This window comes from Pipistrellus hanaki (assembly GCF_964339955.1).
Source record: "Pipistrellus hanaki genome assembly, chromosome: X".
Lineage (NCBI taxonomy): Eukaryota > Metazoa > Chordata > Mammalia > Chiroptera > Vespertilionidae > Pipistrellus > Pipistrellus hanaki.
The window spans coordinates 98,446,538-98,469,512 of NC_140524.1; the positions used below are offsets into that span (position 1 = coordinate 98,446,538).

General features: G+C 37.7%; 2 protein-coding genes across 5 annotated transcripts in view; one reads left to right on the forward strand and one right to left on the reverse strand.

Moving 5' to 3' along the window:
* ACE2 (angiotensin converting enzyme 2) overlaps positions 1-3,143 on the forward strand; it is a gene marked incomplete at its 3' end in the record, with an annotated part of 41,969 nt that extends 38,826 nt beyond the window's left edge. For 2 of the 3 annotated variants that reach the window (XM_084869827.1, XM_084869826.1), the window contains exon 19: positions 97-3,143. In XM_084869827.1, the coding sequence (XP_084725953.1) occupies positions 97-205 (109 nt within the window). The remainder of the gene's footprint in view (positions 1-96) is intronic. The other variant, XM_084869828.1, reaches the window with a different exon arrangement.
* An 81-nt stretch (positions 3,144-3,224) lies between these two features.
* Positions 3,225-22,975, reverse strand: part of BMX (BMX non-receptor tyrosine kinase) — a 45,852-nt gene continuing 26,101 nt past the window's right edge. For both annotated transcript variants that reach the window (XM_084869836.1, XM_084869835.1), the window contains exons 11-19: positions 22,321-22,400; positions 19,769-19,896; positions 15,826-15,900; positions 14,699-14,870; positions 11,826-12,042; positions 10,827-10,891; positions 7,922-8,040; positions 6,072-6,229; positions 3,225-3,877 (exon numbers count right to left, since the gene is read on the reverse strand). In XM_084869836.1, the coding sequence (XP_084725962.1) occupies positions 3,803-3,877; positions 6,072-6,229; positions 7,922-8,040; positions 10,827-10,891; positions 11,826-12,042; positions 14,699-14,870; positions 15,826-15,900; positions 19,769-19,896; positions 22,321-22,400 (1,089 nt within the window). In that variant the 3' untranslated portion in view covers positions 3,225-3,802. The remainder of the gene's footprint in view (positions 3,878-6,071; positions 6,230-7,921; positions 8,041-10,826; positions 10,892-11,825; positions 12,043-14,698; positions 14,871-15,825; positions 15,901-19,768; positions 19,897-22,320; positions 22,401-22,975) is intronic.

Here is a 22,975-nt window from a genome sequence, read left to right on the forward strand (position 1 = left end):
GTTGAGATTTCAAAGATGCCTGCGCCCAATAGGGCCCAAGGGAGGCAGTGTCATTCTAACATCACTATTTTAAGGTGACTTCATTTTATTTAACAGGAAAAACCAAGCAGAAAATGAAGAAAATCCTTATTCTTCTGTGAATTTGAGTAAAGGAGAAAATAATCCAGGATTCCAAAGTGGTGATGATGTTCAAACTTCATTTTAAAAAAAATCCATTTTATTTCCTCTTGAGGTGATTTTTTATTGCATGTCAATGTTAATTTCACACTAAAGAAAATATGAGATTATAAAAATGTCATTAAACATCAAAACCATGGCTCTGTTCAGGAAAATTGTCCAAAGAAGACATGCCGAGGCCTAGAGGCCTCTTTACTTGCATTGCTTTTAGTATTTACTTCTGCCTCAAATTTGAGAAAGTGTGTCTTTGGTCTTCCAGGCTGTTCAGGGGCAATGGAAATAAAACGTTTGTTGTGTTGCTGGAGTTAGGGGAAAAAGCGTATATGGCGGGAGGATTCAGTTTAAGGGCTAAGATGGAGTCTGGATGGAGGGCTTTTAAGAACAGTGAATGTAAACTGATGGAGCTGCAGATATTGAGAATGACACACATTGTTCACTTTATTTTAATTCATGTGTAGAGTATGACATGTTATCTTCATATCAACTTAAATCTAAGTACAATAGCAATTTCCCCAGGCATGATTGGACTAGACCATGTGTTTCTCGGGGTGACAAGGCTGAAGAAGAGAGAAGAATCCAGAGTGTCAGAAGATGTTGCCTTCTCACTTCCGAGCTACTTGATCATCATCTCCCTGACAATATTAAAGTAGCCTCTGGGGCCTCCATGACACTGCCCCCACCTAGCATACCTGGTAGAAACTCACTTCCATTGTCCTCTACCTATGGAGTGAGTGGAAATCCAACTGCATGTCACCTCTGAAGTTGGCACTTAATCTCTTAAATCTTTTGTTTTTACCCACAATGTTTGAGTAGCACTGAGCACAAAGCATATACTCAATAAATACTACATTTGCACACTCCTGTGGTCTCATGGGTACTTATATACTGGGGCTTCTGTGGATTTTGTCCACTTCCAGGGACTGGGTTGCTATTTGAATGTCTGGGACCTTTGACCTCTCAAACATCTTAGAATGTATTCCAATTTAAAAAATGTGTTTATTGTATGAAGCAACTGAAAATTCAGTCTAAAATAGTTGAGTTAAGATGATATATATATAACATTTAGGTTAGGAACCACAAACCTGATGTGCTTTCATATACATCTCAGAGCCCCTAGCCCAGTTCTTAGCACAGCATCCACTGCATACATAAAGACTGATTTAAAATAGATTAAATAAATGAAAGTATAAAAACTCTACCTATCAATTCTCTCTGCGTGGTAATCAGCATGATGTTAGATAACTTTGTTCTTAATAAATTCTATAGAGATATGGGTCAGTTAGCCAAGTCAGGGGAGGACGAACGTTTTCTTCACTTCTAAGAAGCTCCCTGGTTTAAAACAATGACAATAAATGCCAGGTATCACACTAAACAAGTTAAATAGCATTTAAAATTATTATGCATGTTTTAAATCATATGAATGTTGTTCCATTACCTGGCTCCCCTTAGCATCACTGGACTTACTTCCTGATAAAGCTCCACAGTAAAATCTTCCTTGACTTGGAGCCAGGCTTTTAAGCCAGGCTTTGGCATCTTTTCATGGTAGACAATTCTATATTGTTTGAATTTTTGTAACAAACATGTATTACTTCAATTATAAGGGTGATTATTTTTAGATCAAATACATAAAGATACAAAGAAAAGGGGAGAACAACTGTCAAGGGGGTGGGGCAGAAAGACCTAGTTTGGGCCTGGAAAATCTTTCTCTGCGGAGTCACAGTCTGCACTGCAGTCTCTTGCAGACAGAGTCTGAGAGCACAGCATGGCTGGCACTCCCACCTGACTGTGACCCACTGAACCTGGAACCGAGAACACGCTAAATAAATGCATGATGACTGTATAAATGCCCTAGTAGTTCCTTTTAAAGTTCATTTCATTATACATTGAGATTTGTGTACTTCTGTAAAAAAAAAAAAAAAAAAAAAAAAAAAAAAAAAAAAAAAAAAAAGAAACAACAACAAGGAGACTATTATAAGTAAATTGTGCTGAAAAGAATGGAATCATTAAATGTCAAGTAACACATAACTAAGAGGGATAATTTGAAATAGCTGGGGGCAAGGGAATAAGTGGGACAAGAAAGGCTATGAATGCCTCTTGAGGGAGATTTTTAACTTATAGCTAGAAAGTAGTGCCCTCAGCACAACCTCTCTTTCCCTTCTTGACATTATAGAGATGACAATGAAGGATTCCAAGAGCGATGAAAACCTATGGGTTCAGCAGCAGGCTGTGAAGGAGGGAATTCTCAGGAAGAGTTTTAAAGCTAAAGTATATTTTAGTAATAGCCATGAGAACTAAACTCATACTTCTGCATCTTTGTGTCAAGAAGGAAGACTGAAATAGAAACATCAGTTGTCAAACTGGCCAGAAGCCGTAGGGCCCCAAACTCAAGGATTTAAAATGACTAGAAAGCAACAATCTTATCGATTCTACATATAAGATCTTGGTTACACTTGAGTTGAGATTGAAAATGGTTAAGGGTAAGGAAAAAGGCACAGTTATACCTTAGCACCTTTTAAAATTTGCTCTGTGTGAAACATAGTTAACATATCATATTATGGAACTAGAGGCCCAGTGCATGAAATTCACTGGGGATCCCTTAGCCCAACCTACACCCTCTCCAATCTGGGATATCCCTCTCACAATCTGGGACCTCTGGCTCCTAATTGCTCATCTGCCTTCCTGCCTGATCACCCCTAACTGCCCTCCCCTGCTGTCCTGATCATCCCTAACTGCTCTCCTATGCTGGCCTGATTAGCCCTAACCACCTCTACCTCGGCACCTGCCACCATGGCTTTGTCCAGAAGGAAGGTAGGACAATCAGAAGATGTCCAGTCAGCCTGGTCTAATTAGCATATTACCCTTTTATTAGTATAGATAATATTGTTGAACTTTAGTTTTCTATTTGTGTACATGGTGACATAAAGTCATTGTTCTAATCTAAGCTTCAAGTTAAGCTTAACAGTGGTCTGTGATGAGAATTGTGTTATTTGGATTAAGTTGTGGACCACCTAGTGATGTCCACCATATAATGAAATCTCCTAGGGCAGCTCTGACTGTCTGCACAGGAACATCTGGACACTTGTTAAAAATGTACATTCTCTGGCTGCGCTCAGACCTGCTCTACCAAAATCTCTGGGGTAGTTCCTAGGAATCTGTGTTTTAATTAAAACTCTCCATTTGATTCACATGCATGTTAAAGATTGAGAACATTGAAACATGAAGGCAAATGTCCACATTTTTGTACTTATTAATAGCATATTTAATTATCATGGGAGTGACGATATAAAGAAAAGAACAGATATGGAACCAATAATTTTTCAGTTCTGTTCAATCTTTACATGTGGTATATGCCTTTACTGCAATCAGGAAATGTGCTTCTGCTTTAGGCTTGGAAGTATAATATTAAGAGCAGCATAAACAAAATCATTAATTTGACCTAAATTTCAAGGAAATCTTTTCCTTCCTACCTTGTTCATTTCTAGATAATATAACAGACAAACAGCACACAGAATACCATTAAGAAGAACTCACTAAATTAGGTATTCTGTGCCTTGCTACATTCTTTAAAAAGAATGCAGATGTTGGCTAACATTTATATCCATTCTTATCAGATCTGGTTTCTTCTTTAAGGCTTGTCTTTTTCCCGAAGTGGTTCAATGGAAGCCAGAAGTTGCTGAAATGTGGGACGCTTTTCTGGAAGCTAAATAAAAGGGAAAAAATTGGTTTAGTTTATGATGGTTGTGATTAAAAATAAAATATATAAAATATTTATGCCTGAGTTCTAAAGCTAGTAACATTGAAATGTGGAAACACTACAGACATTTTTACTAAAGAAATAACAATTATAGTTCTACAAATTGAAAAGAAAAAGTAAAAGTATCTTTGTTTACATAAGATATGATTGTATGCTTGGAAAAATGAAGAGAATCCATGATAAAACCCACCCATATAATAAAGGAATTCATCAGAATGGTATATAAAATTAACATACAAAATCAATAGCCTTCATATATATATGTACAATAACCAATTAGATGATATGAGAAAACCCAATTACATTAGCAACAACACCAAAATAAAATACTAAGAAAAATGTACCTCCAAATCAAGGAAACTTTAAAACACTGCTAAAAAGTATAAACTTAGATTTTAACACATAGAAAAAAAAAACATTGCTTGTTCTTGAGCATTACAAATCAATATCATAAAGGTGTTAAATTTGCTAAGTTAAAATATAAACTAAATACTTTCACTTTATAAAAGGATTTTAAAACTTGAGGCAGGGAAAACAAAAACCTGTTAGAAAGAGGAGCAAAGACATGACATATAATTCTCAGGAAGATATACAAGTGCTGCCAAAACCGGTTTGGCTCAGTGGACAGAGCATTGGCCTGCGGACTGAAGGGTCCCAGGTTCGATTCCGGTCAAGGGCATGTACCTTGGTTGCAGGCACATCCCCAGTAGGGGGTGTGCAAGAGGCAGCTGATTGATGTTTCTAACTCTCTATCCCTCTCTCTTCCTCTCTGTAAAAAATCAATAAAAATATTTTTTAAAAAGATATACAAATGCCCTTAAAATATACTTCATTTATAATGAATAGGAACATATGAAAGCTGCCTTAACTGCCATTTCTCATATATCAGATGGGCAGAAATTCAGATAAATTGGAACCTAATGAAAATTGTGAATGTTTTGCAATAAAATATGAAGTTGAGGGGAGAGCCTTAGCTGGTTTTGCTCAGCGAATAGAGCATCAGCCCACGGGTCAAGGACACATACCTCAGTTTCAAGTTTGGGGCACGTGCGGGAGGCAACCAATTGATGTGTCTCTCTCACATCAATGTTTCTCTCTGTTTCTACTTTTCCCTTCCACTCTCTCTGAAAATCAATGTAAAAAATACCCTCAGGTGAGGATTAACAAGAAAAATTGAAGGGAGACTAAAACGCTCACTAGATGCAGAACATTCATCGGGGATTGTCTCTGCAGCCCCCCTCAATGGATCCTACCATCATTCACACACTTATGTGGAGCAGCTGTGGAAAGAAGGCAGGTCCTTCCTGTTGAGGGCTCCCTGTCCAACTGATGGTGAAGTTCTAGTTTCTGGAGCTGGAGTGGCGAGGGCCAAGGAGGTCTGGCTTCACCTCAGAATCCCTTGTTTACTCCTCTTCTTCAACTGACCAGTGATGGCAGTAAGTCCTGTACTTGTTTCTGTTTATATTGTGCGCAGGTATAGTGTGTATAGTTATAAACTGCTTGGTGTTTTCAGTTCCACAGTATGAGTACACGTGTGTGTGTGTGTGTGTGTGTGTGTGTGTGTGTGTGTGTGTGGGCTGAGTTCTTTGAGGGCAATCAATCAGCAATTTCAGCTCCATGTCTACTTCAAAACATATTCTTATTCCTTATCTGCGTGGAGTGCTTTTACTCAGCCTTTGGTAAGTGTGGGAAGAGAGGACGGAGTCATGTCCATTATTCTCTCTGTGTATTCTCTACACATGCTTTTAAGTTCTCTATTACACATTTTCTACCCGAGGAGAGACCCTATAATGTGGTTAAGAACAGGGACTCCAAGACCAGTCAGTCAGCGTCTTCATGGCTGTATGACCTTGGACAAGTCACTTAAACATCTCCGGGTCTGTTTCCTCTTCTGTTAGTTTTAGCCATGATATCAGTGTGTTTACTGATGAATAAATAAGCTAATATTTATGAAGTTTGTCGAACAGCGTTGGGTATAAGTTGTTAAATGTTGGCACCTGCATTTCTTGTTTTTAATTGCAAACACTTGAGGGCAGAGGGCCTCGGCTATTTCCACCTGATCTGAAGCTGGTGCCTCCCCCCTCAACAATGCTTTACCTAGGGGTGACATGGCACCCAGTTCCCCTGGTGGTGCACTTGCCTCATGCCAGCAGCTGTACATGATCTGGTAGACGGTGTCCGATGCCAGTTTGGGCCGGTAGAGCCTGTGGCCCTGGGAGACCTTCACAACCACTTGGGAGTTGTCATACAAGTCGTAGGGCTGTTTCCCCAGGCTGAACACTTCCCACATCAGGATCCCTGCACCGCACCAAGGGGCCGGGAGGGGGGCGGGGGACAACAGACAACAAGGAAAGAGAGCAGACATCAGAGGGCGCACAGTTTGTTGAATGAGCAACTCCTTTTTGAGAGTTACTTGCCGAGGCCCTGGTTCATTTTGAATATCTTTATTGGGGACAGATTATTGAAGAATGGATTTAGTTTTTGAAAACAGCCAGAAAATGCCAGGAGCCACGTTCTGGTGCAAAGATGAGTCCTTAATCTGGATAACTCAATTTTTTGGTAAAACACAAGGTAGAACTATTAAGTAAGCATGTTGTTTTAAAAAATATCTTTCACAAGGCATATTAACTGGAGCAAGGAGATTGAAACCAATTTTGACAAATGAATCAGCATAAAATATTGTCAAGTATTCACCAAAATGCTATCTTTGTCGTTTTTCCTTTTTCTGTATATACTGGATTATTATTTTTTACAATGAACAATAGCACCTTTACTAAAGGAATAATTATTTTTAAAATCATGTTATATAAAAAAGTAAATGCCTAACCCTAATCCTAACCCTAACCCTATTATGTTATTTTCCATCACCATTTAGTCCCCCTATCTTCTCTTCCACTTTCATCTACCCCCTTCCGCCCCACAATCACCACACTGTTGTCTGTGTCCATGACTAAATTTTTCTTTTTAAAGGCAGTCTTATAGATGTCATGTAGAAAGTCCAATTATGCTTATGGACCAAGACAAGCATGAAATAGGTTTTAGTTGAATTAAATACATTCTATAGCTTGATAATAATTTGGATTATTTATCCTGGATGCTTCTGATGGTGATTGTAAACAGGTCTGACATCCCTCCCAATATAGAAAAACATCAGCAAATCTACAAAATCACAATTTAATAATTATTTCAGTTTTCTAATTATCATCACTAAACTTCAATATAGATCTTTTAATAAAATAGAGGCCAGAAAACTTTTTCTGTAAAGAGTAACATAGGGACTATTTTAGTTTAGTTTAGGTTTTTTTGTTTTGTTTTGTTTTGTTTTGTTTTTGTGGGGGGACATGCATCTATGCAACTACTATACTCTGTTAGTGCACAAAATCAGCCAGAGACAATACTAAAACAAATGGGCATGGCCTGGTGCCAATAAAATTTTAATTACAGAAACAGGCCACTGGATTTGGTCCTGGTTTGTGGCTTGCTCATCCCTGATTTAAATTAGGAATTTTAATGAGGAAGCTAGTTGAAATTGGTATGGGTCAAAGAGAACACTGAGTCATATTTGTTTGTTTGTTTCTTTTTTTTTTTTTTATATCAGGCATGTCCCCCAAATGGGTCAATTCAGAAAGGAATGCTTATCACAGCCGCTCTCATGCCGAAAACAGATGATTCCATTGTAAACCCTTCAGTGTTTTCCACTTCATGCAAACTCAGTTTTTGTTTTCAATGACTCATTTTTAAAAAATTGCTTGAACTCTTCAGTAGAACAGCTTTTATGAGAAGGTGGTAGCAGGATGCAAAGTACAGAATACATGCAGACATCATAGCACCAGCTCAAGGAAAGATCATTTTCTTTCTCTTGCTTGCCTACAGGTAGTTTTGTAAGCGCTCAGGGTTTTTGCTGAAAATGGATGTTGTTACCCTTGTGGTTTCCTGTTGTTGAAGCTGGCTTGTGAAATGGGGCTGAGGCCTGTGTGGCCACATTCTTACCGAATGCCCATACGTCTGACTTGCTGCTGTATTTGAAGTAGTGAAACACTTCTGGGGCTGACCACTTGACGGGAAACTTGGTTCCTACTGAGCTGACATACTGGTCATCAAGAACATACCTGTGTGGGAGGGGGAGGGATCAATACAGACCTTAAGCTGCTTGGCTGTGCAGAATGGGGAGACTCTGCTGGCTGCCATTGCCTGGTGGCAAGTAGTACAGGCAGCCAGTCAGCTGGATGCCTTGATGTTCTGGATCTTTTGCTTCCTTTCAACGTGTATACTTAGGTAGAGCCTGCTTATGACTTGTAAGCTTTAAAAAATGATACCTAACTTTGAATACACCAAAATATGAGTGCAAAATGTTTGGTAAATATAGAAAAACACAAAAATGTAAACATGAAGTCACTCAGAATCCCACCCCAAAGATAACCTGTAATTCTACCACTGAAGATACATTTTTGCTTATAGTTTCCAATCTTTTTTCCCCCCTGTATATAACATGAAAAAAAATTGGGTTTCTTTCATGTTGAAATTTGCTTTTATTTTTCCTTTAACAACATATCAAGAACATTTTGTCCATATGGTTACATTTTCTTCTGCACCATCATGTTCAATGGCTGAATGCCCTCTTATAAATTAACATAATTTGTTTAACCATGTAAATGGCTTCTAATATTTTGTGTTATAAACAATGATGAACAAAAATATCCTATGGGGCTATTAAGACCATAAAAATATATGTTCAAGGATATTCACTATACTGTGGCTTATAATAATGATAATGAAAACAATCTTAATGTCCACATGTTGAGGAGTGATTAAATATAATATGGTACATTAATACAATAGAATAATATGCAGCTATAAAAAATAAGATAACTCTATATTTACCATAAGAAAAAGAGACCATGGGTATACGTTTATATGCAAAAGCAAGCACATATAATGTGATTCCACCTTTATGGAAACAAACAGTAAATGTACTTACGTGTATACATAATTGGGTATACCTAGGAATCAGGTATGGAAGGATATCCACTGAATGTATTAGCAATAGTTATTACTAGTGCTGAGAATGGGGTAAAGGGTCAAATTCTACTTGACTTTATACACCATTGTTATATTTCTCACAATAAGCACATACTACTTTATAATTAATATAGGGGAACCCAATATATTTGCCCACAAACCAAATAAATAATGACTCATAAATAGGACGATATGAAAATAAACATTATGAAAACTGAAATTTTAGATATAATTTATAGGAAAACTATACACAACAAAATGTGTTAGAGATATTTACCATAATTTAAAACATCAGAAATAGCTGGTTTGGCAAGTCATTCTATGCAAATAATAGTAATAATGAATAACAACTTCATAGGATTATATATAGCACCTTCCGTACTTTTCTCCCTGGGCCTCTTCAGCTTCACAGACACCACAAGACACCCAGAAATTACATTGGCACCCCCAACTGGTAATTTTGTGTTGTTTAACCCTTTGTTCACATCACTAGGACCAAGTTAAGTCACAGGCATCTGAATGATGTGACACATAGCTTTGTGACAGAAAGGGCCTGGTCCCCAGCATCCCTTATTCAAAGTAAGACTTGTATTCCCCTTTTTTCCTAAGAAACAAAGGACTTGAGGTATATTCCCTGCATATTGGCACAAAAGTCAATATTCCTACTTTATGAACAAGGTGGGAATCAGCCCTGTTCTGAGAGCTTCTTCCTGCCTTCATATATGGAATGTCAGTGCAGGAGACTCAGTGTATGGTGTTTGGAGTGATGGCAGGTAACACAGCTAAAGGGTACCTTGCCATACTGAGGAGTCCCAGAAGAGGAGCGCTTCCTAATACAGAATTTTGTAGAAAACTTAGAGACAGGTCTTCCTATGGTGTTTTAGGGCTATGTTTGCTAAATACAGAGCTGGCCTTGGTAAACTTGTCAGATCTGTTTGAAACTACATTCTTCCTCCTCAGCATTATGTGAGTTTATGTTGAGTCAGCACAATTTTACAGCTGTATTTTGTCTCAATGTCAGTAACATCTACTTGCCCTTTGGACCAAATGTTGGCATTTTTAATGCCCATACATTTGACTTGCTGCTGTATTTGGGACTATTCCATTCATATCACTATGCCCCATAAGTTCAAGAAGTCTAGTAGGAACTTGATAAATGTTCAGTGACAAGGCTAGCATGTATGTTTTCATTTCCTATGTAAAGTCATGCAGATTGGCTTTAGGGCTTAAGTAGAAAGAGAATTCAAAATTAGGGAATGGAAGACTTTTAAAGTAAGTGCTATCAGAATCAAGATGATTCTCCAAAATGATGAAATGGTGATAGAACACCCATCAGGAGAATCTCAGAGTCTAATTTCATGCCTTACTTCATGATAAAGATAATTTAATGACATGACAACAAAATTTTCCTGATGCTAATGCTCTACCCATTTGGATATACAGTATATTAAGAAAACCCCCAGACAGAGGGCTCAAGGAACCTTGATGGACTCTATCATCTATCTATCTATCTATCTATCTATCTATCTATCTAATCTATCTATCAATTATCTATCTATCAATCATTTATCCATCCATCCACATATTTATCCAAATCATCTGACTGTAATATTTTATATTTAAATATGTAGGATCTTGCATGGAATTTATAAGTTTAGAAAGTATTTATCAGGATGTTGAAAGAACTGAAAGGGACTTTACAGGTGAGGAAATGTGTTTCATAGGTAGGCAAAGATCGTATGGGGAAGGAAATCCAGGTCTCTAAGCCCCCAATTCAGCGCATGTTCTGTATCCCCACAGAGCCTTTAATTATGATGGCATTGAGTTGAAAATGGAAATCTTTCTTTTATTGGTTGCCCCTTTGGGACTGGCTTACCTTGTCATTCCAAAGTCAGATACTTTCACAGAGAGATCACTGTCCACCAAGCAGTTTCGAGCAGCCTTTGGAGAAAAACAAAAACAACAACAAACAAACAAACAAGCAAAACAACAACACAAAATCATCAAGTAGTAAAGGTGACCATGAATCTTCTGTAATCTTTCTTCTCTTTGGCAAAATTCCCTGCAAAATCTAAGATTTCCCAGCAAAACCCCAAATGTTGGGGAGTTGTCTTTTCTCCCTTTGCAATTTTTGATTTTACAAAATAAAAACGTGCTCTCATAAGTATTTTCACCCATGCACCCATCCTTGTCAAACACAAAAGGTATTACATATTAAACACAGGACCCGAGCCCCTCAATGAGAAGAAAAAATCAGTTCAAGAGGCTTCTTCAAGGATACCTTGCAGCAACATGCACTCTTAAGGTAGAAATGCTGTACCGGAGACTCACAATGCACCTGCCTAGTGTACATGGCATGTTTTCTGTTCAACACAAGAAAATCTCTAAAGATAAATACTAGTGCATACCAAGCAGAACACTTTTCCCTCCCCTTCTGACTCAAACACATACACAAGTTTCATTTCTCTCTGGTTTTCATTTGTTTTTATATTTTCAGTTATTGTATTAAATGACTGCTTTGGCACCAGGCCCTTCTTAGAGTAAGGGTTTACTTGGGTTTAATGGTTCCCAGAAACACTAAATTGACCAAAGACTTCCCTTTCCATCCCCTTTCCTTCAAACGACACACAACTACAAAGATCTTGATGGCTTCTTTTACTCTCTCCATTCTTTCTGAGCTGCAAATATTTTATTTTGAAATTGTGATTTTTAAAAAAAAAATTATGAAAGTGTCATGTGCTTAAGGAAGTCACATGTGAGCAAAGTAAAAGCTAAGGTGGCTTTCTTGCCATTCTTCCCAATGGCCCCAGTGCTGAAGGTGGGGAGTGTGGATTGTTTTCTTTCCTTTCTTTGAGTTTCCTACGCCTTTGCTTACCAAGTCTCGATGTATGAACTGGTGGCTCTCCAAGAAGGCCATGCCTTCACAAACATCATAGCACATTTCTAAGAGCTGGTAGGTTTCCAGTCCTTTTCCGTGACTCTTCAGGTAATTAAGCAAGCAGCCATTGGTTATATATTCAGTCACTATATATATAGGGTATCTCTTTGAGCACACTCCATAGAACTTCACCAGCTTGGGATGGTTGAGTTTCCTGGAAACAACAGATTTTCAAAGTTAAGTATTGAATTTCCACACTCCACTTTCCAGATGTCCTGAAAAAGTATCACGCTCAGATGTTTGTTTGTTTGAATTCCCCTCATCTACTTGAACAGGGAAAGAAGAAAACACTATTGAATCTTCTTAGTCTTTGAAGGAAAAAAAAGTGTGGTCTTACATTTGACATTGATAACCCCAGCAGCAATTTAGTGGTTATGGATACTGTGCTCAATTTCCGTACAGAGAAGCAGGGAAGCAATGGTCTGGTGCCTTGGAAATCCTATTTAGTCTAGTGGCATCTCGAGGACTTCCATGACTGATTTGGATGAACCTAAACCCTAAAATTACACACTTCCATTTTAAAGATCTAACTTTCATGTCTAAATATTTCGTTCTAAAAAATTGTATCAAGTCTAAGGCCATACCACCCTGAACACGCCCGATCTCGTCTAAAAAATTGTATCAAAATATGAATGGCATAGATAAAATGAACATAGTCACTATGTTAGGGAAATAAGACTAGGCATAATTTTTCTTTAAAAAAAGCACATTACATTGTTACATTATTTTTTCAATAATAAATTTAGAAAATAGTAAAAACATGACATAGCACTTCTAGTAGGTTATGATGGATGACACTCATCTGTTATGATGTTCATCAACTTGTCCTTATATAATCTATTCTTATCCATTTACAGGATGATTCTTTAATCTTCAGATGTGTAAAGTAAACCTGAACTTAATATGTCAACTTTTAAATGTTTTAATAATTGAGGAATTATTAAATATTTAGTTATTTTTCTTTCTTCTTGAACTATAGAGTCATGCCTTATCATATTACTCAGGGTGATGAGCCCAGTTATGCATCTTTCAGCAACTGTAGAGACCTGGTACTCTTCAGAGGGAAGGCTTGTGGCAGAACAAAGGTCCGTCACCCAATTGAGCAAATTCTGTCAATAATCAGAGGGCACATGGTGGGAACACCATGTCAATTGGTATCCCCACCTGATAAGTCTCAGTTAGTTGATCATTACATGTGGGATTTAATGCTTATGGTACAGTTTGACTTCTTTTTTATAACTAGGTGATTTGTTAATGACTTTTTTTTAATGATTCTGCTTGATTACCAGCCTTCTAATAGCAAAAAAGTATGTTTTAAAATTATACCAGGACATGGGGGTGGGTGGGGTTACACCATGAGCCTAAGGGAATTTCTGTGAGATTTTTCTGTCTTACAAAAGGGAGAAGACATCAGGGCTTCCTCCCCAGTTTTATCACAGTCCAATTGCCAAAAGCAGAATGAGCTACATAATTTGCAGGAACTGGAGCAAAATGAAAATGCAGGGGTGCTTATTTAAGAACTAGAGGCCTGATACATGAAATTCATGCATGGGGTAGGGATTGTCCCTCAGGCCGGCATGCACCCTTCTTACAATCTATGATCCCTTAGAGGATGTTTGACTGTCAGTTTAGGCCTGATTGGCAGTCAGACATCCCTCTCACAATCCGGGATCCCTCACTCCTTACCTCCCACCTGCTCCATCCTAACTACCTGCCTGCACTTGCCAGCCGTAAACCCAGCTTCTGTGGGAGCGCACTGTCCACCAGGGAGCAGCTCCTGCATTGAGCATCTGCCCCTTGGTGGTCAGAGCACATCATAGCGACCAGTCACTCTGGTTTTTCTGGTTATTCCGCTGTAATGGTCACTGGGCTTTTATATATAGAGATTATTAAGAATTTCAGATGGTGACAGAACTGCCTTGAACCAAGTGTGGAGCCCTTCTAAGTTGGGTTACATACCCATGCAGCCAGCCCTAGCAAAGGTTTCTATTCAGGGAAGTCTCAGACAAAGCTATATGGTTAGATACCCTTCAAAGTCTGAGTCATCATATTGTACTTTCATAGGAGAGAGAGAGAGAGAGAGAGAGAGAGAGAGAGAGAGAGAGAGAGAGAGAGAGAGAGAGAGAGAATTAAAACAGAGAAAGAGAACACATACACAAACATACATATGTAGTGCTTGGAGTTGAAGCCCATTGGGAAGGATTTGTTCATTATCAGTGAGGCAAGAATAGGGTAAGAAAGGGATTTATCAGACTCAGAACCCATACATCCCTTTTTTCTATCATAATTGGTGTACCAGGAATATCATCCCCTGTCCACATAGTCCTGAGGCCTCTTCTAGGACCTGTGCAGACTCTTTGAGGATCTGCCCCCCCACCCCAGGAGTAAACCACCTAACCAAGATAATTAGCCAGTAGTTGTTTGTGGGATACACAGAGGGATCTTGGATATACGAATTCTATGTTTGAACACAAGTACTGAATATAGTGCAGGACAGAGCAGGGATTGGGAGGAGAAAGGGTAGAGGGGGAGTTTGTGGGGGCCATGGGCCAGAGACTGGTTCCTCTAAAGAGTCTTTAGAATGCTAAATTTGATTATGGCCTTTCAGGCTGTCATGAAGGTATACTTGTCAAAAGAGGAGCACAGCTGATTTTATTTAAGTGTGTTAGCTTGATTTTTAACTTGTAAGCATTTATGTCTATGATATGTGGCCACTTGCTCCAGGCCTTGCTAATATTAGAGTCAGGCCTATTAGCATGAATGTTTTCCCATGGTGAGGGCTAAACTGCCTTTCCCCAGAAGAAACTTACATCATGGTCTGAGCCTCCTGGAAGAATTCATCTTCTGACATGGAGCCCTCCTTGATCATCTTAATGGCGACATCATACTGCCCCTTCCATTTGCCCAAATGGACCACTCCAAACTGTCCACTTCCCAGTTCTTTCAACAGGGTAATCTCTTCTCTTTTCAGTTCCCAGATTCCTAATAAGGCAAGACAGGCTCTCTTTAGGATGAGAATATAAGGCTTTGGGGCTAACAACTTTCCAAGCAATTTCTTCCCCCGCAACAGTTTCATATTGGCAATATGAAGAACAGCAAGAATTTTTAGTTGACCACTTAAAAAACCCTTAGTAATGTGGTCTTATGACTTATTAGGCCACATGGTAATATCAATAAGACAATATTATTTCTTAAAGCAGCTATAATCATTGAAAAAAAAAAAGCTTACGGTAAAACCACTTTGCCCACCAGAGGCATCATGGAAAGACTCAGTGTCAAAATGTGCTGATTCTTTTAGCTTGGTAAAATATCATATTTTCTTAAATATGTGACCTGGGTGGATGTCATTATCCTCAATACACAAGGGTGAAAACTGACTCCCCTTCTTCCAGGCACAGAATCCTAGAAGAAGAACTAACAGGCAATGGGGCTCTAGAAGCTGATGATTGGATCTAATAAAAGAAAAATTTTGACAATCTTTTTGTCAAATGCTGGAGAGATTACAGAGTTAGGTTGGGAGGACGGAAAGTTATTTGTTTTTAGAAAATGAACAAATATATTAGAGCTGAAGCCCTCCCTGGCACAATCTGACAAGGATAACCTTCCTGTCTTCCCTATTCCCCCCCCCCCAGTAAATTATATATATATATATATATATATATATATATATATATATATATATATATATATATTAGAGAGGAAGGGAGAGAAAGAGAGATAGAAACATCAAAAACATCAATGAAAGGGAATTATTGATTGGCTGCCTCCTTTATGTTGGACTGAGCCCACAACCCAGGCATGTGTCCTTGACTGAATTCAAACCTAGGACCCTTCAGTTTTGCTCTATCCACTGAGCAAAACCGGCTAGGGCTATATGTACATTTTAATTTAAAAAATGTAGGAAATGAAATGTAAGAGCCAAAGTGTATGTCCATACCACTTCCTAAAGACACGGAGGTGGGGACCTTGTTGGCCTTGGTTGACACGGGGTGGCGGAGTCGTGTGATCATGCCTGCAACAGAATCAGCATTATATTATCATATCACATCACATCACATGACATCACATCACATGACATCACATCACACCTCTGCTTATACTCTCTCCAGAGCAGCTGGAAAAACAGAGTTCAGGTTGTGATATGCAGAGAATGAATCCTTTCTGATCATAGTCATCCTGTAGTTGTATCAGCTTGCTTGACTTGACTAATTAGCTCAAAGTAAAACAAAAATTAAAGGAATAAAACAACTTTGTCATCTTGAAAATCCCATCAAAGTGAGTGGCTTGATAGAGTTTTTCATTAAAAAAAATTCCCACTTATATGTTGCTATCGTTTTATAGTTCTATATTTAAATATGTATAAACACAACACACACATTTGGTAAAAAAAAATTTTCAAAGTGCAGAGGGGTACAAAATAAAAAGTAAACCACTTTAAAAAAATTAAACTGTCAAGTCATTTTAGTTGTTTAAATCAAGTTATGATAAAGCAGGATTAAAATAATCATAGTATTTATAGTGGCTTGAGAGAACTCATTCAAAAAATATATGTTTGTTGCTTTAATTGTGTGAGGCTTTTCAAGTCCTAGAAACTGTCTCTCCTTTATTTTTCTATATTTATTTACTTTTTATATGAGTGGTCCTCAAATTTTTTAAATTTTACACCTTTAATTGTAAAAATAATAATAGTGCACTCCTCCAAAATATGCATGTACACAATTGCTGCTGTATTGATACAGTATTTGAATCATAAAGTGTCCTCATAAATAGTAAAGTTAATAGAATGAGATTTTAAAACTAATCTAAATAAACATTTTACTGTGTGTGTGTGTTTTTTTTCTTATATCCTGTGGGGTTGCTTGTGCATGCTCTGGAGAGGAATCATCACACTTGGAGATGTCTATATAATCCCTTGCCAAGGGTCCTTTTGAGGCACTACAGGTTAAAATAAACAATTGATGAAATTGGGGCAAAAGAAAAATTCAAGTAGGAATCAAAATTAAAGCGAGGAGTGAGGCCAATTCACTTAATGTGCATGTAATTAGGTTGGGTAAAGTTGCACGATTTGACTCTGAGCCCACAGCTTATTATTACTCACTGTTGGAAATTTATCCAAGCACTGCCTCTAAGTGACACTAGTCTTGAAAAGACATTTAGAAGGAATTTCTTTTTTTTAACTTCTTTTTTTCTACATTTATTGAGATGTTACTTACATATAACTGTAAGGTGTATAATGTGATGACTTGGTACATGTATGTATTGTGAAATGTTTACCACAATTAGGTTAGTTAACACTTCCATTAGGAGGGATTTATACAATATATACAGTTTTGCTAATCAGACAAAATTCGGTGAAAATATGTGGTGAAGAAGAAGGCTGTTGCTGTTGGTGGGAGTGTACATTTCTGAAAAGCATTTGACAATCTTTAAATTTTAAACATTCTTAACCATTATCTCAGAAACTAGTGCCCTGGTGTACGGATTCATGCACATTGAAAGGAAATTAATTAGAAGGTGGGGGGACTGGGTGAGATGGGCTGGACATGCCCTTGAGTCAACCTCCCACAGTCCCTTCCAGGACAGGCGCACTGGGGTGGGCATCTACAGAGTGAGTGTGGTCCCTCCATTAGGCAGGGTCCCTTGGCCTGGCTTGTGGGAATCAGGCCAAAACCAGCTCTCCAACATCCCCTGAGGGGGTCCAGGATTGCAAGAGTGCAGTTCTCCGGTGATTCACCCCAGAATTGGGCTCCCTCCTCTCTGGTTCCAGTTGCATCACCCAAGAACTGCTGCTGCCAAGTCACCGCAGCTCAGCAGCTTTTGCATTACCTACCAGCCAGTGAGATAGTCATGTAACTTAGCCTTTTATATATATAGGTTACCTTTCTAGGGAATTTGGCTACGGAAACACCCATATATTGGGTCGGCAACTAAGTAATTGCGGGTTTCACACATATATGGCTTCAGTTGAATTTTTAGGTTTGCAGACATAGTACAAATGTAAAACACATTTTGTATTTGATAGTTGGCTATTCAGCTGTTAATCAGTAAAAAAAGTTTTTTGATCTGTTTTGTAGTTTTTATTTGGCGTTCGTTGAAAAATGGAAAATCAAAAGGAACATTTTCGTCATATTTTGCTTTTTTATTTCCGCAAGGGAAAAACGCATCACAAGCTCATAAAAAGTTATGTGCTGTTTATGGTGACGAAGCCTTAAAAGAACGGCAGTGTCAAAATTGGTTTGCCAAATTTCGTTCTGGTAATTTTTCACTCAAAGATGAAAGACGCTCTGGTCGTCCAGTTGAAGTTGATGACGCCCTAATCAAAGCAATAATCAATTCGGACTGTCACAGTACAACACGTGAGATTGCAGAGAAGCTTCATGTATCACATACATGCATTGAAAATCACTTAAAACAACTTGGCTATGTTCAAAAACTCGATACATGGGTTCCTCACGAACTGAAAGAATCACAGTTAACGCAACGCATTAGCAGCTGCGATTTGCTAAAGAAACGTAATGAAAATGATCCATTTTTAAAACGACTGATAACTGGCGATGAAAAATGGGTTGTTTACAACAATATCAAGCGGAAAAGATCGTGGAGCAGGCCAGGTGAACCAACTCAAACAACATCAAAAGCTGATATTCATCAAAAGAAGGTTTTGTTATCAGTTTGGTGGGATTACAAAGGAATTGTCTACTTTGAACTCTTACCACCCAACTGAATGATCAATTCTGATGTCTACATTGAACAACTAACGAAATTAAACAATGCAGTTGAAGAAAAGTGGCCCGAATTGACAAATCGAAAAGGTGTTGTATTCCATCATGACAATGCAAGGCCACACACATCTTTGGTCACTCGGCAAAAATTAATGGAGCTTGGTTGGGATGTTTTGCCACATCCACCATATAGTCCAGACCTTGCACCATCTGATTACTTTTTGTTTCGATCTTTACAAAACTCCTTGAATGGTAAAAATTTCAATAATGATGATGATGTCAAATCGTACCTGATTCAGTTTTTTGCTAATAAAAAACAGAAGTTTTTTGAACGTGGGATTATGATGCTGCCTGAAAGATGGCAAAAGGTCATTGATCAAAATGGGCAATACATTAAGAATAAAGTTATTTAGTTCCATGAAAAAATTGTCTTTGATTTTCTTTAAAAAATCCGCAATTACTTAGCTGCCGACCCAATAGTTGCACTGAGCTATATTGGCAGGACTGCACTGAAATATTAATTGTAATGGGAAATAGTGCATATGATCCAACTTTTGATCAATATAGGGTTAGGTAAATATCTTATGAAGTAATTCTATAATAGATTTCTCTATAGCTGTTAAATAGACCAAAATAAGCTATACATATCTGCATGCAAAGACCTCCAAGACATGTTGAATAAAGCAGCTGGAAAGTGGCATGTGTAGAATGATTTCATCTCAGTAAAAATATAATGTATCTATTTATGCATATACATAAACAATAAGTGTTAGTACCATCATAGAAAAAATTCTTTCAGAACAGACACCAACTTGTGTATCATTGGAGAGATAACCTACTATATCTATATCTATAATGTTTGAATTTTGCAATCAACTCCTTAGGCAGAAAAAACTGCAAATATTTTTATAAAGACAATTTCTATGTTTTAAGTCATTCAGCTCACGCAGCTTAAATTTTCTGGTATTATTGAGTGTATAAGGGTATATTCCAGGAAATATGGGTTAAAAATCACAGCAGGCATAGAGCTTGAGAGCATTTTTTCCTTATACTTTCATGGTTCCCTATATAATTTGGAATATTAGGAGGATCAGTAGTATCCAAGGAAAATATTATTTATCAACAAAGACTCATAAAAGAAAAACTGAAATAAATTACCTGCTGAATTGTGTTGATGATAGTGAATAAGCTTTGGAATGGAATCAAAACAGTAGTTTTCTGCCAGGTACAATTTGTTCTCAGCATTTGTATGCACATGGTAATGTTTGACAGTTCCTTTCTTATCACTAGTAAAAAGAAAGACTGTTAGAACATTTTTAATAAACAATTGAAGCTTCATGGCATGATGGTTAATTATATTAGGTGTATTTGCAAATTTTGGAGAGGGGAATCAGAGAGGGTTTCCCAGTCTTGATATCTGGCATTTTTCTGGAGGTATTTATAACAATTACTAATTATGAGAGAGGGCTCTTCTCTGAACTCAACATATCCTTTGTGCGCATACAGAATTCATGTACAATAAAATTCCAATTTTCTAGACTGTTCCTCCATTAGTAAGTATAAAGCTGGAATCTTCTTTTGATGATTGAAAGCCCTGCAATTTTTCAGGACCATTATTCTAAACAGTAAATCTTTTTAATGGTAATAATGAAAATTAAAATGTGGGAGGCAATGGTGATTAGGCTGTGGGTATTCTTTCCTGGAGTATGGATGGGTAGGAGGCTCTCTGGGGGAGTGGAATGGACAGGAGTGTGTGGGGGTGTCCCTTAATTCCTCATGTAAACTTGTACCTTTGTACATAAAACATTTTTCTTTTGCTCTACTTTTAGAAGACAATGGTAAATTAGAGTAACTGATTTAGGCTAACCAGGAATAATATGTCTGTCTTAGATTTGAAAGGATTGCAGAGTGGTTAAGAACTGCCTGCTGGCTACCTTATTTGTTTGTTATAAAGATTGGGGAGATTATATACATACCAATCTGAATTATGGTTGGCACATAAGACACTGCTAATAAATTTTGTTGCAATGCCAGCCTAGTTAAAACTGCAATTATAAAAGGGGAAAAGGGTACTTTCTTGTTGCAAATGGCTCACCAGCTCTTGGTGTCAGTATGAAACTCATTCAAGCCCATTGATGGTGTTTGGTAAAAGAAGGCTTCTGTATTCATTGATTTGATTATTTTAATTTGATTCCTTATCCATCTGCTGATTTTTTTTTCTACCTGGTCACCTTCAAGAACAAATCTGGTATCAAGAAACTTGACTAGAAAGACTTCTGATATCAGGTTTGGCTAAAACTGCAGGAGCAGAGGGCCACAGAGCTTTTGATATTCGGTGAACCAAATCTTCTACCACTTCTTACTGAGTTGGCTTCAGCCAGCATCCAGATGTGCAACCTAGTACATGAGATGCATCAGGGAATTCTGGCATTGGAAAGTTCCAGATGACTGCTTAAAATACATCCTATTCTCTCAAATTGGAGATAGAAATTCTGTAAAAATCTTCTAAAAATAAAATAACTTTTAATCATGTAATTATTGCAAAAATACATATAAACACCACAGGGCAGGACACATGGAGAAGACACCAAGGCAGAGGGTCATTCAATCCAACCATTAAAAGAAAAAAATTGTTCAAATTTTTTGTTCATATTATTATTTCAGAAAATTTGGAGTTTCAGTGTAGAAACAAGTGTGGTTGAAGGAACATGAACTTGGGGCTGTTAAAAGCACAGCTTCAAGTTGACATTTATTAATCTGTGGATGGGTCTTCATAAACTCTCTTTGAACCTGTCTTCTCATCTGCAAAATGGTGCAAATGAAAACAGCTTTCCTATTTGCTTCACAGTATGATTAGAAGGAAAAAAAGAGCTGACAGCCAATGGGAAAGAGGCTTGTGAAACTGAAGTGGTATCCTGATGTTGGTAAGGATGATTTGCATGAGATGACTGTGGAGGTCTTTTATGCTTAGGTGTTGGGATGGAGGTGGTGGAGCAGGTCGAACTACTCTTTCCCAACAACAATAATAATAATTGTTACTAGTTTATTGAGTGTTTACTATATGCCAGGCACTGTTCCGATCTGATACACAAAATTGTTTTATTCATGGAACATAGTAAGCATTATTCTGTTTCATTTTCAGATAAGGAAATTGAGGCACAGAGTTTAAGAAACTTTCTCAATGCCAGAAAGCTTTATAAATGGTAGAGTCAGGATTTGGAACTCGAGGAGTGGCTTCAAATCAGAACTCATAACCCCATGGAGAGGCCAGCATCCTAGAAAGAAACTATCTGGGGAACACAGCTATGCTGATTCACCTTTTGCTAACTGCACCCACTGTAAAAACTTACTAACTTCAGACGTTGGTTTCTCAGCCCAGCTTGTGGCAAGGACCAACAATGTAGAGGCTCTAATGCTATTTTTCTATTTCTAGGCTTGGGACTGAATTGAGAGGAGTAACCCAGAATTCCTTTAACATTTACTGACGCATCCTGTGCACTGGGCACTTTGCTGCCACCTGGGATAGGCAGGAAAGGATCCCTGAGGACAGCCTCTTGGAAGTAGCGGGGAGAAAGGCCAATACAAATACTCTCATTCAACATAAATACTTTGACCTAAAATTCCAGAGTTTAAATATGATGACGAAATGATCAGCATATTCAAAGAATACACAAGAAAATTTAAAAAAAGCAAATCCATGTCATACTTACTTCACAGCCTTACTAAATAAAGACACTGTGTACATTCCCACCTGACTGGAATTTCTAACCATAAATGCTCCTTCTTTTCCCTGAAAAGGAAGGAAAATAAAAAGAAACTGAAAACATTTTTGTTGTCCTTGAAAATGATTTGTTTTTCTGGTAGGCAGTAGGAAACTAGATCTTTTAGATTGACTTTATTTTCTTATTTTGTATCTTTCTTTTTCAAAAAAATATTTTCTTTATTGTAGAAAGTATTACAGATGTCCCCTTTGTTTGTTTTTCCCGTATTGACCTTCTCCTCCCACACCCACCTCTCCCAAACCTTCACCACCCTATTGTCTGTGTCCATGGGCTATGCATATATACATATAAATTCCCTGGTTAATCTTTCCCCACCCCCACTTCTCCACCCTCACATTCCCTCTGAAATTCACCAGTCTGTTCCATGGTTCTATGTCTCTGGATCTATTTTATTCATCACTTTATTCTGTTCATTAAATTCCACATATGAGATCATGTGTTACTTATCTTTCTCTGACTGGCTTATTTCGATTAGCATGATACTCTCCAGGTCCATCCATACTGTTGCAAATGTAAGAGACCCTTCTCATAGATTCACTTTAAATCTCGTTGATGACACAGATTATTCAACAGTTGGTGCAGA